We start from the raw sequence: 15,924 nt of genomic DNA, 5'->3' as shown, positions 1-15,924 counted from the left end.
CTTCCATGTCCGCAGTTTAACACCACGAAATCACTCCAAAAATCCCACCATCAACTCCTCAGGGGATCTGCGATGCGCAGTGGATCACAGATTTAAATTTGGCCCCTAAAACAGAAAACTTTCTGGGAGTTTAAAAAAAAAAAAAAAAAAGACCGTCTGCAGCCTGTCATTTCATATCCACATGCAGCACGCCCGTGCAGCTGAAAGGCTACGGGCCATCTTGCTCACCGCCTGCTTGTAGCCTAGAAATCCAATTAAAGCCGCTTTCTGGTAATTTCTCACTGCGCGTACAAAACGTGTGAAAACTGCAATTGCTGTTTATCCGAGCAGGCACATAACGGCGAGGACTATTAAAACAAACGCGTCCACATTTCCGCGGTGGTCAGCCGTCAGGATTAAACGAGCTGAGCCGTTTAAAAGGATGACAGTGGAAATCTTTCCAGGGGAAGGTGGAGATAGACTCAGGAGAAACTCTCTTGCACTCTGGGATATTTGTTGCAGAGTTACTGTTAAGCTGAAGAGAGGCATATTAAGACGTTAGTGTCAGGGGGGGGAAAGAGACAAGATGGTTCACTTCAGCAAGTTAGAGAAATGTTTCAGGACCTTGGACAGGAGCAGGCGACTGCGATACCGGAACGGAGGCGGCAAGGGGGCGCGCTTACACAGTAAATAGCGAGCCACGGTGATTGAGCCCAGGTGCACATCATGTCTAAATGACACCTTCTATTATCCCACATCACTGCCTAATTCTAAGCTTTGGAAAGCTACGGCCATGAGAAAAAATAACACCAATCCAAGTCTTCAACAACACTTGATGTCTTTATTGTTTTTTTTTAAATCAACTTACGCACGATAAATATATTAAGATAATACATAAAATAAACATTCTCTCCATACAGCGTTTGACAGCAGAACACTGAATCATGCTGCACCGTCTCTCTGCTGTGGCAGATGCTACCAATTTAAGAGAGCAGAGAGACAGTTTAAAAAGTGCTTGGTTGCTTGGTGGATAATGCAGCAATCAAAGTGAGGAGGGGTGCGTGAACACTGGCTAAGTGAACTGAGTACAAGCCATTCAAGCTATGGTTTCTAGGGACCTTATTTTTCAGTAGTACAGATATTACTCGAGCTAATCAATTCTACTATGCAAGATGATGATTGTTGAACAAAGATTCAAAGTTACAAAAGCTGCCAGGGGATGAGAGACTGCAAAGAAAGAAAGGAATGAGGTTTTGTTGATCTTAAACCCATCATAAGCACACGGATGATTTAATGATGATTTAAAAGCACACATAGGTCCTTGCATTGTTCCAGCTGACATAATTAAAACACAAACTTGAAGAATAGGTCTCATCTTTGTTGCTCCTCACACACAACTACATTTGTACTTTTCAGCCATTTAAACACTGGTTTTAATGTTTACTAAATTTATGTGTACAGTTATAAAATCTTTGGATGCTTGATTATTAAAAGTTCCCAAGATGTTGAGTAATCAAATTGATTTTATATATATACATTACAGAATTGCACATATGACCCAAAACGGCCACAGAAATGAGACAATAACCACTAAAATGTTGCAGAAAGTTGAGAGTTGCTGGAGGTGCAAACATGAGGTTTGTCCGAAGGATCCCTGTTCACGTACAGACATGCACTCATAAATAACTAAAATTCACAGTAACTTGCCCCTGAGATATAAGCACATCGTGCAACTACTTGACACCACTGAAGGGACCAGTATCTCTGTCTCCCAGGCGTCCTCATACCTGCTGTAGTCTCTTGGTGTCCCCCCCTACTCTCTGGTCTGACTCACTGTGTCCACAGCTGGACTCAGTCCTTACTGCTCTCTACTGAAACTGCCCCTTTGCCCCTTGTTGCTGGCCTCCATCCTTTGGAGGTAACTGACTGGGGTCGTCTGCAAAAGGAATAGCTGGAGGAGAGAGAGGAAGAGGAAAACACAAAAAGGTTTGGTTGTCAAGTTTCTGTGGTAGTGTACTGTCGTTCATGATATCAATAAAATATGTTTCTCTGCTTCCAGACAGTTACACTCTACAGAGTGTAACTTTCTCTTGTGCTAACTTTTCCTCAGCCTGTCACATCCGTTTTTCCAGTTACTGCTTTCCATCATTTCTCATAACACCTTTCAACAAGTCAGTGTGTGTAGGCACGATATACCTAATTGTGCCTGTGATTTCTGTGGTGAAATTTTGAATACACAGATTATATACTTTGATTGCAGACATACACTACAGAAGTACATTGAGGGACTAAATGATTTCATTATTATTTTCAAAAAATCTCATTTGTAAAACTCAATCAGCGTCACTCACGATTCTGAAACTGCTGCGCTGTATATCTGGTTAGGAGGATCCCAAAACCCTCAATGAGAGCAAGCAAAATTCCTCCCATCATGGCAGAACCCATCATAGCTAAGGGCCCACCTGGAGAAGAACACAAAATTTCTTCATTCAGCCAATTTGATTCAGTTGACAGAGCAAAACGATGTCAAGCTCACTGGTAAGATCAGCACTATATGGGCTCCTTCTTACTGCGTGATGCCAGGATGGCTCCAGTTAGAGCCCCACTTGTTATCGAGTTCCAAGGATCTTCTTTCCCCCTGATGCGAACTAGACCACAGTCGATTGTGGAGAAGAGCCCACCCCATACAGCAAAGCTACCTGTAAAACCACCCAAAACAAACCTGTGAGGGTTGGTAGGTCTAGCTGAATATGTGCTTTCAATCACTGAAACTGTGACCCTCAGTAATTCTGAGAGAGGGCTTTGAGCACCCAAATATAATTAAATAAATAACTTTACAGATAAATAACCGCTTATGATACCCTCGTGTTGTAGTATGTACCATAATCATATGCAGTGGCTTCAGGAAGTATGTATAAAACCATGAATCTTAGTAAACATTTGATTACCAATATTACAAAACAAGACCTCCTCACCTCCAATCTGTGGAGCTCTCACTCTCACTGCATTCGCACTACCTCTGAGTCGGTGTCCGACACCCTGAAACATTAGAGCGCTGTTCAGTTCTGCCTTTGAAAACCTTATGTGAATCAGAGAGCAAACAATTATGCTTTGAACTCACTGCAGGGGCATTACGAAACCCCTTGACTGCCTGGAACACTCCTCCTCCAATTGCACCCATGGTGAAAGCACCTCCACAGTCATCCACTATTCTCCAGGGACTGCAGGAAGGCATTAAGAAGAGAGAGGATGCAAATTTAAAAATTATGATAAATTATTTAACCACGCAACACTCAATGCTAAGTTACGTCTACACCAAAAAGCCATTCCAAACAAGATTATTTTACAAAGAAAACTTGCATTGGAACAGAGTTTGCTCTGTGCTCCTGCAATGCGTTTGGATTGAGAGATCAATATCCGATTTGGGAACTGATGGCAAATCAGTGACAATGTTTCTGCTTGAGTAATTACATCTAAATGATCTATAATGCTGCTGCACTGTCACACTGATGCTGAAACAATAAGTTGATAAATTAAAAGAATAATAAACAACAAACTATCTAATAACTGATTAATTTATCAAGCAAAAAATATCAGACAACCCCTAAATACACTAAGAAACTGAGTTTCTTAGTGTTTTATATTATTGTATCTTCAGTCTCTTGGGGTGTGATGTTCAAAATATTTTACTTTCTTCTGTCTTAACCAATCAATCAAAAATAAAATACATATTCTTGTACAACTGTAGACTACAATTCACAAAAAGGTCAGTAAGTTAGTAAGAAATTGCTTTAGTAGTCATAGTCAGATATTCTATCAAGACTTACATTCAGATTTTAAGCTGCATACACCTGCAAACTCTTTAGACGTGTACACATTTAAAAACTCAGAGCACATTTTTACATTCGTATATGCTTTTATAAATCTCAGTACACATTTACAGATTCATTTAGACATTTATAAATCCCAGCGCACAGTGAATTATATTTTAGGGTCTATTTTCTTCTGTTGACCAAACCTTCAGCTTTAAAGACACTGATATATGTAACTAAAATGCTGCCGAAGCTTACACTAGTTGCTGTGGGAACACAGTGACCACAGCTTTATCTCTTAAGATATCTGACCCTTCACTAAGCTAGCCGGCTAACTCAAACTCACAGAACTTCTCTGCTCTCACGATAACTTAAGGACGCTATTAAAAAAGACAAAAGCCATGTCCAAGGCTGACTAATTTTTAACAAGCGGAGAAAGACAAATAATTTAAAAACTAATCTCACCAAGGTTCACGGGCATACTCCTCCATGTTTGTTGTCGTCAGGAGAACTGTGCAACGTCATCATTACGCGCGCCGTGTGCTGTTTGGGGGAAGGCGCATCGTCCAGTCTTTGGATTTTCATAAACGTAAAGGTAAAGACGAAATGATCCCTAATTCATTACTATTTGTATAGGAGAAAGTATGTTTATTGTATCTGTAGTTTATGTGTTACCTCCTTGACGCACATGTGTGTTAGCTGGTTTAATTTTTCAACTGTTGCTGCGGGGTTACCGAGTGGCCGGTGCAATCATTTTGTTGAAATACATGTCGCATTGCTTCAAAATGCACAATACCTGGGGTTTTTTTGTAAAGTAATCGTAAGCTAAGGGTAGAGTAGCTGTACAAGCAACCATAAACAAACAGACGTTTCACCGGGAGCCACAAAGGTAAAAAAGCAGCATGCAGGAGGAGTCCGACGCTGATGTTAGCTTCCGATTCGGCAGTTTTAAGGGGAACGTTAGTGCTTTTTCCCCCCATATCTAGACCACACGAAAGGTCCTTGCCAAAATTCGCTTTACAGTTTGAAGTGGGATATTCAACTGAAATTCAGATCAAAAGACTTCAGGGCAACTGGTGTTCGCTGTCTGACTGCAGCTCACCGACCCCCCATGATAACATTACGTTAGGATCTGTAAATTACTGCCTGACTGAAATGTTCCATTCGACATTTTTCCAACAACAGCTTTTTTACTTTCTCTGTTTAAGTAATTGGGTAACTTTATATTTTTTTGACAAAATCTGTGCATCCCTGCTTCCATCTGCTTTAGTCGGTAGATTAAGATTTCCTGTTCTTGTTGCTTCATGACTTCATTCTCCATCCTCTGTGTTTCAGGATGCCTCTACCTCCGGCACTGTTGGCCCGCTTGGCCAAGAGAGGGATTGTTAAACCAACAGAGCAAGGTAGAACGAAACATCATTTAAGAACATCCAGGACCCATAGCATTCAGACACTTTTGCTTATGCTTCACACTTTCATGTGTCGTTTCTCCACCAATTCATCCAGAAGCAGATGAGGAGATTATAGCTGAAGATTATGATGACAACAACGTAGATTATGAAGCCACCAGACTAGAGAGCCTCCCACCAAACTGGTACAAAGTGTTCGACCCTGCTTGGTACGTATAGTTGATTTCTACAATATGTTGTTGCTGATATATTTACATACCTAAAATTTTTAACTTTTCAGCTCTTGTAAGAGTTTCAGAAGTTTGAAATCCCATAAAATCTTACCATTTTTTGCTCTAGTGCGTTTCTCAGTAATTTATCATTTACATCATGGCTGCAAATTCATGCCTTTTATTTACTTTTTCCTACAAATCACAGTGGTCTCCCTTATTACTGGAATGTGGAAACAGACTTGGTGTCCTGGCTGTCCCCAAATGACCCGTCTGCGGTGGTGACAAAAGCTGCCAAGAAACTAAGAGGTATGACATTATAAAACCTCTTTACTCTCTAATTTGTAGTGTAAGCTTGTCGTGCTTTAAACAGGAGTGTATATCGCTTGCTAAGATGAAGTAGCTGAGGATGAGTACTTGGCTGTTGCTTGATGGCTTGAGCAATGTGCCGTCTAGTTTGACACAGTTAGATAGTTGTAGTTAGTTAACTTGCTGGTGGCTGGTGATATTGGAGTGAATTTTACCTGTTAAGGAGGGTTGTGTTGTGTGCGTGGGTGCAGGTAAACAGGTGGTAGTTCTGGGATGCTGGAGCACACTGTTGAGCCTTCTTTGTGCCATGGGCCTAACGCAATGAAACACCAGTTTATTCAGAGGTGATGACTCTGTATTTTTATTTTTTAGTAGATGGAGGAGAAGAAAGAATTGAGAGGCAGTTTGAGAAGCCAGACAGAGAACGAGAGCGAGACAGAGATCGGGAAAGGGACCGGGACCGAGACAGGGATGACGTGAGGGACAGAGACAGAAGAAAGCAGAGGAGGGAAGACACTGCACCATACAGCAAGAGCAAAAGAGGTAATGTTTACATCTATTACATACTACACACGCATTTTCAAACTGATGATGCCTTTTAAACAAATGGATGTCACATATTACCTTTCCTTTCAGGTAGAAAAGATGATGAGATGGACCCTATGGATCCAAGTGCTTATTCTGATGCCCCAAGGTACAGTATTTACAGTCATTACAAGGATCGTCCAGCAATTTAGGACTGTACTTCTGTAAAGTTGAGAGGCTTTCAAGAGCCAGACTAAGACGAGAGAACAAAATTGGAGCCAATATGCTCTGAATTTCTGTCCCCAGTATAGATTTAGCTCAAACACATTTTTGTTTCCATTTAGTACCATTTATCATCAAGTGTAAATATACTATCTAGAGAGCTTCACCCAGAGAGGCATCTGTATACAGGATTTATGAACAGGAGTAAAGATGGCTACCTGGCTTCACAATCTTCATAATAACACCTAGCCAGATGTGTTATGGGAATTAACAGACACGGTTACAAAATATATTTTGGGTTACACTTGAAAACACCAGCTCCTATATTTCCCATAATGCAACATAATGATTTTTTTCATTCAACCCCCCCTGCCAGATAAACCACCATGTATTTCAATCTCCACACCTCCTGTTTGTATCACAGGCCTTCTGTTTTAAATAAGTCTCTGTGGTCAAACTGAAATAACCCCAATGACAACACAGAGCCACAGAAGACATTATACAATTATTATCACAGGCTGAGTGGTACTAATAATACCCGGTAAACTCATGTGATGTGTTAAATAGGTGTAGTTCCCCTTTAAAGTGCAATCATAACGTATTAAGTCAAACAGTTTACTAAAATAAACATCCATCTTTACAGGGGCACATGGTCAAGTGGTCTGCCGAAGCGTAATGAAGCTAAGACAGGTGCAGACACCACAGCTGCAGGGCCTCTGTTCCAGCAGAGGCCGTACCCCAGTCCAGGAGCCGTGCTCAGGGCTAACGCAGCAAACCAACTACCCAAGGAATAAGCTGCGCTCCCAGGAGGAAAACAACCAACAAAGACGCAGTTTGTCGGCCCTCTGCTCCTCCGCCGTTGCAGACTCGCATCTCTCTTAAGTTTTCTTTTTGTTGTGAAATGTGTGAACGTCAGAAAACGAATTTGCAGCTTTTGTACAACCAGTGCGTTCAGTCTCTTGTCAAATGTGTAGAACAGTTGTAAATATGTTTTTATAAGACCTGAAGATTGACCCTCTTGTTGTTATTTGGGCAATTAGTGGGCATCATTTGCTAATAAATTTAATGATTACTGTGAAAATGACTCAACTTTTGTTGACAACATTTTATTATAAAATTGCAATGTACTAAAATTTTAATTTCATTATTTTCTTAATATTATAACAAAAACAACATTTAGGGTCAGATGAAAAAGGACTGGCAATATCTGAATGAAAATCAGAAATATGTCGATCAGTGGTCTGCTGCTCCTACATAGTGACAAATCGAGTCATATTCCAGTGTGAACACTTTCTCCTCATATCGGTCGAGCTGAACCATCGCTCTGCACTTGTTCTTGTCCCGCTGGAGAATCCGGCCGACCTGTAGAGACAAATGCAAATACAGTGATTAGTAACTTAATTAGTCGCATTCAAACCAGTACAGATTAGCTGCAGGGAAGATGATCCAGATGATGATGTGCTCACCTGACCCCTGTGTTCACCCAGTACAACCATTACAGAATCATATTCACTTTTTGGGACAATGGTTTCCAGCATGTCCTGCTTCACATCTGCCACCACAAGAAGAAACAGTGAGTTATTCACCTAAGGATTTTTACAGAAACAGTTAATATAGCATCAGTAAGAGGCTGTCTGTTCATTTTAACTCAGCAGATACGCTACAAGAGCATAATTAGTTATTTTTTTAATGTCTCTATTTAGATACCAGTTAACTTACAATTTAGTCAGTGCTGAAGAGAGAACTACACCTGTTCTCACAAAAACTACTGAATCAAGAAATAGCACAGGATCCCAAGCAATGACCAATACACATGCATAAAATGTCTGCCAACTGTAAGGAATATAGGAATATCAATATGATGTAAATTAAGAGATGTATGGTCAGAAGTGTAAAGGGATAGTCTGACATTTCAGGAAGTGTTCGCTTTCTTGCTGAGTTAGATATTCTGACTCCAACTATGGTTAACAGGCAGACACACGACTGGTATTGATCTTCTCATCTAATTCTTAAAAATACATTTCCCAAATATCTGTTCCTTACATTAACACCAAAAATACTACATACAAATAATAGACTGCCTCAGCTTTAACCAAAGAGAACAAGATCTATGAGCAGGAGAAACTACCTGGCTATACTGATTTCACAATAACACCAAACCTAAGTATTATGAAAATTAACAGACACGCTCAGAACACATCCTTTGCACATCACATTTCGCATTCAGCTTTAATTAGGGAATAAAACTGCAGAGAGAGAGAGGGAGAAAGAACTAACACCAAGACAAAGTGAGATGGCACTAATGACTCACCGTCCAAAAGTCTTCCCTCTTCAGTTCGACACACACAGGTAATTGGTGTCAGGACATCCTCCACACGCATCTAGAAGAAAAACAAACTGATTTTAAGAGCCATGAGACACATCCAAGATTTATAATAGTATAGTAGTAGTATAGCATAGTATAATAGTATATACTATACTATAATGGGATAATATGAGCAAATACTTAGTCCCTCAACATTTCTTTGTCCAAAATAACCATCTGATGATAACAGGCACTGGGAGGGTTTACAGCTGATACAAAGAAAAGATGCTTTGTTGATCAAGCCATATGTATCAATACCTTTGAGTTGTAGTACCTTCCCCCTTTGAAAGCTTTGTCAATAAAACGAACTTTCAAGTCTCTCTGGAGCCAGGAGGGGGGAGCTGGTGGCCGCCTTGCTTCTTTCACTGGAGGCTTCTCTCTAGGGAGGAAAGAGAAGAAAAACAAAAATACAGTGTGTTTATCTGAAGAAAACATTGATAAAATATTGACCAATAAATGGAAATGACATATTGCAGAATGGTCAAATAAATAAAATATTAAAATTTAGACTACTGGTTGATAAGAAAGAAAAAAACTGCTGTATCTTCATCTTTTGGTGGAAATGTACCTGTCTTGACTTGATTCTCTGTGTTTCCTCTTCCTCTCATCTTTTTCTCCATCTCTTTCTGAGGGTTTGTGTTTCACCTCGTCGCCATTACTTCGCCTCTCTTTTTCTTCCCGCCGCTGTCGCTCCTTCTCTCGTTCTTTCTCCTTCTCTTTCTCCTTTTCCTTGTCTTTGTGAGCTTTACTCAGGCGACCTGGTCAGTGGATGAACAGATAAACATGCTTAACCCTGTCATTCATTTCATTATAGATTAATTTTTTTTCTTTTAACTATTAACCTGTAATTAATAGTTAATTTTAATAAGACATGAACAGTTGTTCCAAGTCCATTATCATCCAGATCTCTTTCTATAAATGTTGCCCTTTTCTATTTCATTTGTTCAGAGTTACTCACTGAGGTCTTTGCTGTATTTGTCGTATTCCTTGCACCCAACCAGTTTAACTGCGTACTGGCTGATTGTCACAGACTTGCCACCAATAGCCAGCTTCACCACAACTCGTGCATTGTCTGGATCAACGCCTTCAATCTGTAGCACATGAACGAAACTTATGAGAGAAGTCAGAAGAAACAATCTATAGAAATAAGAAGTAGTGATACCTTTTTCAGTGTGTAGTGCTGTATATAGAGTGTGTCAACAGACATTTCATTTCTACTGTACCTTGCCATACAGGTCTTTATGTGCTCCTGACTCCACCAGCACACAGCCCCCAGGGCCCATCACTAGTTCCTCCTCCTTCTCTCGCTCCTCGCCTGGCTTGGGGGGACGTTGTTTTCTGGTGGGCTCCAGGTCCTTTATCGCTGAACGATCTGCTCCAAGACCCAAACCTTTTGGACGCAGCTCATGTTCAATTGGCTTCACATCTCTATAGCAGACAAGGGTCATCAGTGTTCAAACAATGAACAGAGAAAAAAGACGTGCAGAAAATAGGCTAGAGGTTGAGGTATGGTACTGCTGCAGGTTAATGCACAAAAACCTTCAGATTTCACTCGTAACTGATCATTTTCATCATCAGTTCATCTGTATTCTTTTTTCTATTAATTAATAAATCATTCAGTATATGAAATGTAAAAAAAATTGTGAAAAATGAAAGCTCATGGTGGCGTCCTCAAAAGTGTCGTATGGTCTGGCCAACAGTCCAAAACTCCAACATATTGACATTATACTAATGCAAATCTGTGAAAAAAAAACTCATATTTGAGAAGCTGAAGCTAAAGTGTTTTTGGTTAAATAAACGAATTAAGCAAATATGTTGCCAATTTATTTTTTATAGGTTGACTGATCGATTGTTTCAGCTCAAATCTGAACATCACAGTGGTGAAGGTTCATCTTTAAATGTTAAATTAACAGAGAAAATGGTAAAGCAAAGGGTGAATTTGTTACTTACTGTTTGAAGGTGCGTCCTATGCCTTCCCCTTTCTTCCACCCCATTCCCTTCAGCATTGCGAGTCCATAAGCCTCAACAGGAACACTCTCATAATCTGCCTCTGTTGACTGAGAAACACAAACGGTGATATTACATATTTGGACATTAAGCGCTAGAAAAACAAAGAAAAGAAAAACAAAAAACAGTCTGTATTAAAAATATGTCCTTTAAATGAGGTGCTTATGTAATCTTTGAGTCCTGAAACACACAAAAAAAATGTTTGTGGCAGCTGACAGAGAGAAGCGGTTTGTGATGTCGGTCTTACTCAGCCTTTTGGCTTCAGGCTGTCAGACTCAGCCCAGGCTGACTAAAAAAGTCACCAGGCAGCAGCAGCCCTCATCAGAGCAGTGGCCCTGCTCATCTCTCTCCACTGAAGGCTTCCCTCTGAGGGAAGCCGAGAGCCCTCTCCCTCAGGCTAGACTGCATTAAAATGAGCTGCGGGCCACACTGAGCAAGTTTCCCCTGACTCCCCTGTTCTGACAGTCACATCTACAGTGATTGGGAGCAGATATGGGATGACAGTGACGAGGCGTGAGGCCTCGGATGGACAGAAACAGAAAGAGATCTGATTGGCTGCCTGCGTGTCTCTGGGGAGAATGCTGATGTCCGTCTGCCACCAAAGCCTTACGGTACTGACAAAGTCGTCCATACCCACAAACATGGGCTCAACTATGTATGCACACAGGGTGTTATTCTACTCGGTTTACAGTCAGCACTTTCACACACTCAAATTTCAATCTGACTCAAAGTAGCCAGTCTGCCAGACATTTCATCCTGTCAGGCATTTTCATATGCTCACTAAAATGCATCTCTGGCAGATTATATTGTGATCTGACACCAGATCGTCTGATAACAAGTTCAGCAATCACAGCTAATTAATTCAAAAGCATTTGAGCAAGGAAGTTAGCCAACAACAGCAGAAAACGTACTAAATAAAAGCAATCAGCAACTCCCTGGTGTCTGAGTAGGTACATTTACATGAATGTTCATGATGGCCAGTTGGAAAAAGACATGCTATCAGCTAGCATTACCTAAATACTGATATGAGTTTTATTTTAACATAGTACTTTTGTCCATGTTATAATAATTGATTGGACACTTGATTCAATGAATCTAAGTGATCAAATCAATCAATTTGGCCTTGCTGTTTCTTATTTTTTTTTATTTCTGTGGCATCCTCTAACTTTCAATTAGGCAGCCAATTATCTAATTTCCATCACTTCTTCCAATTCCTCTCATGCTTGGGTGTATTACCTATGTCTTGACTATGCTCTATAGTTCACCCAAAAAATTTAAAAACATAACTGCAGATTAGAGAGAGTATCTGTCCCTGTCTTGGTCCACATACTTACAGACTCAGGCCGTAGATCCACCTTTATGTGGTCTCCATCCTCGAAACCCTCCGGTACTTTGTTTTGCATCAACAAGGGGATGGAGAGGTTCAGGTTACTTTGTGACTGGGGGCCATTCTGAAACTGTTCAAGCTGCCTCCGTGATTCTGAAAACACAAGTTGGAGAAGTATAAGGCGCATTATCGTGAGAGCTACTCTTACTCTGCATGTCACAGTTACTGTTTAAAGAGGAAAGGCAAATTTTTAGTGTCTGTTTGCTGCAGGAATGGTATTTTCTTCTTTTCACTTCAAAAATCAACATCATTTGTGATTTTTCCCTGGAGTAACCAAACATTTGTTTACCTTCAATGAGTTCTTTGACTGCCTGAGACTCCACCGAGTCATTATCTTGGGTTGTCGCTTGTGTTTTGCCTCCTCTCTCCTCGCTCTGGTCCGGTCGGTCCGGTCTGTGCCAGCGGTTCTTGTGGATCAGGGGGATGATAAGCTCTTTGGGCTTCTCTGATGGTTTTGAACTGCACGAAAGACAGACGTTGGTGAGCTAGCAGCTACGGCCGCTTCAAAAAAGATCAGCTGTCTCAGGCCGAATAACGTACACACATACTTCACTTCTGTTAACAATGCGTGATAATTTAACAGCTAATTAGTTATATCAGCACGGAAGCGTTACAGTTACGTTAAACCTAATGTATGAACTAGCTAGTTAGTTAGCATTAGCACACGAAGCCTACCTTTGCAATTCATTTCTATCAATTCCAGTCAAGTAATCTCTGTCTTCTTTCTTGGTCACAGCGTCGCCAAAAGAATGTTTAAACTTGCTAACTGTTTTACTGAAACCAAACGACACCGCGGCTGTTTTCCGCTCCGCCTGTTCCCTAGAAGCACCAGACTTTGAGGTACCCGTGTCTTCCCCGTGCGATGCCATTATTGTTTGTAACAGACAGAAGTAGGAGAAAGGCATTCTGGTAGTTGTAGTTCTGTTTCCGCAACATTTGATTCGGTTCCGTTGTTCCAAACGACTACAATTCCCATGATGCCTCGAAATTAAAGGTACAACGGCCCTTTAGCAGTGCGGACTTATTCTGTAAAATAATATTAGATTTAAAAGTACATTTTAATGCACAGTGAAGAGACAGAAAACGAGACAGACAAAATAAACAACATTTTACACATATTTACATATAATAGGCAACAATATATGTGTTAATATATTTTGCTTGTCAGAACAGTCATTGCAAGGTGGTAGTCTTGTTACAGCTAATATTTACGTTTTTGTGATAATTTTGTTTATTTTTTATTGCAGAATATATTCCACTTTTCCCACTAATTTTGTTAATTTCTTATTGACAATTTTACCTTCTCTTTTAAAATGATGTTCTTATTTTGTTCTTGAAAAGTAGGAATTAGTCTTGTTCGGACTGAAGGGCCCGTAGTTCATGCCCAAAAATATGCTTGCAACATAGGGCCGTTTTCTCTATGGTGCTCATTAAAGTTTAATCTGAACTAAACTCTCAGCTTTATAACCTTAAGATCAATTGCTGCGACCTTGACACAACTGAATAAACATTGCAAATAAGGCTCGAAAAACTCTTTCAGTCTTTTAATCTGGTTCTCACGCCTTTAAGTCCTGGTTGTACTCGTAAGCGAAAAGTGATGCTGCTGATGCAGGTAGAGAGAGACTGAGAATAATAAGGGGCGGTACTTTTAACTCTTTTTATTCCCTCCCCTCCGTGCTCCATAACTTCCCTTGATAAACCTTCTCATTTGCCTTTTATCATTGTTTCTTTCCCTGAAAAAAGTGCCTTTTAGGAGCAGCAACATCAACCTCACCCCACTCTCCACTGGACAGCAAAGGCTATATCCAATCTAATCTAATCTTCGGCAATTGACGCTCCGCGCCCTGAAAGCACCGCGCCTGCAGTTCAATGACACCTCTGTCCGGTCAGATCAATATTACCGACGTTTGTCTTTTTCCTTGATTGGTCTAATAGAACATCCAAATTAATTAAATAAGTAATTAACCAGCCCAATCTGCCAAAGGAAGATTAGTAGGAAGGATTTGAGGAGGAGAAAGCGAACATGACGGTAAGAATTTTTTTTTCATAGTCAAATCAAAGTCCAGGACTTATTGTTTAACGGGCAAACACTGGAGCCTGCACAAGTTAAAATAGCACGTTTTGACCATGAGATTTCTCCGTCCTCCACGTTGCATTGCCTATAGCAGCGCAGCAGATGCTAAATTTATAATCGGCCGCTGTCAGATTTGCCCGATAGTGTGTGTGTGTGTGTATGTGTATGTGTGTTTCCCCTCTCTCTCCTCTCTCTCTCCCTCTCTACAAGATCACCACGGCTCTCAGAGCATCACTAGTGTCCAAATATCCCGTCAGCCGTGCACATCGTCTCTGACTTTCTTTAGGATACCGTGGCACCATCTATTCATCCCTGAATTCCCACGCTGCTTTTTAATCACACACCAGGCTGCTGCTTTTCTTTTCTTTCTTTCTTTTCTTTTCTTTTTTTTTTAATAAAACAACTCGTATTTATTTAAGTACAGGCTTATTATTTAACCTCAGTCGGGTCAATGTATATAGACGCGTTTAAACGGATCCTCTTTGAAAGGCTGAACTGCTTGAAGAGAATGTGTGTGTGTCAGCGCCAAGGCAGGTCAGTATTTTCCCTAAATATGAGAAATCTGAGAATCTGTTGTGCGTAACCCAAGCGTGTGTGTGTGTGTGAGAGAGAGAGAGAGAGGAAGGAAGGGAGTGAGGGAGTGTGTGTGCATGTAAACTAGTCAGTCAGTGTGTGTAGGAGTAAGTGAAAAATGAGGGTTTGTGATGATGGTGGCAGATCTTAGGGATAAGCGACATTTTGACAGATGAACTTTATCTTCCTTAACGGCAGGTGATGTGTGTGTATGTTTGTAAATGTGTGCATGTGTGTACATAAACTCCTGATTAGATCTGAAAAGTTTGTTGAGATCTTTTTGTAAATCTACAGCGTTGTTTACCCCCCCCCCCCCCCCACACACACACACCTTTTCCAATCTCCTGCTTTATAAAATTGTCTTAATGAAATGTGATCAGAAGCCCATGTTCATTGCACCTGTGCCCATTTTCCATAAGGAATAGACTGACTTGCAAAATCTACTCTGTAGTTCACAGCCAGGTGTGTGTGCATGTGTGTATGTAGGACTGTGCACGAGTGCCCCACGGCTCCGTGTGTGTGTTGTTGCTGTTTGTTTAGGGTGTGTCCCTGCTTTATACAGGGAGCTTGTTTAGGAGTGATGGATGTGTGACCCTGACTTAATCGGGTGCATTTCTCTGGGTTTGGAGAACAGTCAAGGTTGTGCTGTTATTATGAATCATTAATTCGCCGGAAGGGAAGGAGAGACATGTGGCGTTAGACTGTCCACACATGCTCTTGTGCTGCTCTGATCCTCACACTGTTTGTTTTTTCACCCCTCTCCCACATGCCCAGCACCTGTTTTGCACTATAACTAAGCAAAGCCTTTGGGTTTCATTCTGCGTTTGTCCTCCTTTGATTCCAATTCTCAGCCCAAGTTTGAACCGCCAGTAAGTGGAAATGCATGTCAACGAACTAACATGACTCCGCTTTCACTACTTACAAGAAGGGTGGATGAAGTGAGGTGCATTTCTGCTCTGTTGTAGTAATGCATGTCATCTGGGAGTTGTTGATTGTCTAATTATGTACCTCCTGTGTCCTTCGGCATCATGCATATTCATGCTGCTGTTTTAA

General features: G+C 40.8%; 4 protein-coding genes across 6 annotated transcripts in view; 2 read left to right on the top strand and 2 right to left on the bottom strand.

Annotated features, from left to right (window-relative positions):
- Positions 1–806: 806 nt before the first annotated feature.
- Positions 807–4,292, bottom strand: timm17b (translocase of inner mitochondrial membrane 17 homolog B (yeast)). The gene is made up of 6 exons (XM_041059843.1): positions 4,257–4,292; positions 3,101–3,200; positions 2,955–3,018; positions 2,550–2,678; positions 2,331–2,441; positions 807–1,930 (listed from the first exon to the last, which is right to left on the bottom strand). Exons 1-6 carry the CDS (start codon positions 4,280–4,282, stop codon positions 1,848–1,850), a joined length of 513 nt encoding a protein of 170 aa, XP_040915777.1. The 5' UTR covers positions 4,283–4,292; the 3' UTR covers positions 807–1,847.
- An 18-nt stretch (positions 4,293–4,310) lies between these two features.
- Positions 4,311–7,546, top strand: pqbp1 (polyglutamine binding protein 1). Of its 3 annotated transcripts, none has more exons than XM_041059842.1 (7): positions 4,311–4,386; positions 5,127–5,194; positions 5,301–5,409; positions 5,618–5,718; positions 6,091–6,261; positions 6,355–6,412; positions 7,109–7,546. In XM_041059842.1, the coding sequence occupies exons 2-7, from the start codon at positions 5,128–5,130 to the stop codon at positions 7,257–7,259; spliced, it is 657 nt and encodes a 218-aa protein (XP_040915776.1). In that variant the 5' UTR covers positions 4,311–4,386; position 5,127; the 3' UTR covers positions 7,260–7,546. The 3 variants fall into 3 exon arrangements, with proteins under 3 accessions (XP_040915776.1, XP_040915775.1, XP_040915773.1); XM_041059841.1 differs by having other exon boundaries at positions 5,298–5,409; positions 6,094–6,261; XM_041059839.1 differs by having other exon boundaries at positions 5,298–5,409.
- Positions 7,546–13,093, bottom strand: gpkow (G patch domain and KOW motifs). The gene is made up of 11 exons (XM_041059838.1): positions 12,900–13,093; positions 12,514–12,683; positions 12,172–12,317; positions 10,781–10,887; positions 10,054–10,258; positions 9,789–9,921; positions 9,399–9,588; positions 9,089–9,209; positions 8,777–8,846; positions 7,932–8,017; positions 7,546–7,827 (listed from the first exon to the last, which is right to left on the bottom strand). The coding sequence occupies exons 1-11, from the start codon at positions 13,091–13,093 to the stop codon at positions 7,699–7,701; spliced, it is 1,551 nt and encodes a 516-aa protein (XP_040915772.1). The 3' UTR covers positions 7,546–7,698.
- Positions 13,094–13,976: 883 nt separating this feature from the next.
- The window catches only part of LOC121187285 (membrane-associated guanylate kinase, WW and PDZ domain-containing protein 3), a 36,414-nt gene continuing 34,466 nt past the window's right edge, over positions 13,977–15,924 (top strand). The window contains exon 1 of the mRNA XM_041046473.1: positions 13,977–14,253. The gene's annotated coding sequence lies outside the window, so the exon portion shown is untranslated. The remainder of the gene's footprint in view (positions 14,254–15,924) is intronic.

The sequence above is a fragment of the Toxotes jaculatrix genome, chromosome 2 (assembly GCF_017976425.1).
Source record: "Toxotes jaculatrix isolate fToxJac2 chromosome 2, fToxJac2.pri, whole genome shotgun sequence".
Lineage (NCBI taxonomy): Eukaryota > Metazoa > Chordata > Actinopteri > Toxotidae > Toxotes > Toxotes jaculatrix.
Note: the sequence above shows the minus strand (reverse complement) of the source record. Positions and strands in the feature narration are given on the sequence as shown.

Bases quoted from the DNA above. Each gene is read 5' to 3' on its own strand.
- timm17b (XM_041059843.1), bottom strand. From the start codon at position 4,282: ATGGAGGAGTATGCCCGTGAACCTTG. The intron at 3,201-4,256 runs GTGAGATTAGTT...GCCTTCCTGCAG, and splicing joins GAGTATGCCCGTGAACCTTG to TCCCTGGAGAATAGTGGATG. The intron at 2,679-2,954 runs GTGAGGAGGTCT...GTGGTTTTACAG, and splicing joins GAGAGCTCCACAGATTGGAG to GTAGCTTTGCTGTATGGGGT.
- pqbp1 (XM_041059839.1), top strand. From the start codon at position 5,128: ATGCCTCTACCTCCGGCACTGTTGGCCCGCTTGGCCAAGAGAGGGATT. The intron at 5,410-5,617 runs GTACGTATAGTT...TACAAATCACAG, and splicing joins AAAGTGTTCGACCCTGCTTG to TGGTCTCCCTTATTACTGGA. The intron at 6,413-7,108 runs GTACAGTATTTA...CCATCTTTACAG, and splicing joins GCTTATTCTGATGCCCCAAG to GGGCACATGGTCAAGTGGTC.
- gpkow (XM_041059838.1), bottom strand. From the start codon at position 13,093: ATGGCATCGCACGGGGAAGACACGGGTACCTCAAAGTCTGGTGCTTCT. The intron at 12,684-12,899 runs GTAGGCTTCGTG...TCTTTCGTGCAG, and splicing joins GATAGAAATGAATTGCAAAG to TTCAAAACCATCAGAGAAGC. The intron at 8,018-8,776 runs GTGAGTCATTAG...TTGTGGTGGCAG, and splicing joins AGAGGGAAGACTTTTGGACG to ATGTGAAGCAGGACATGCTG.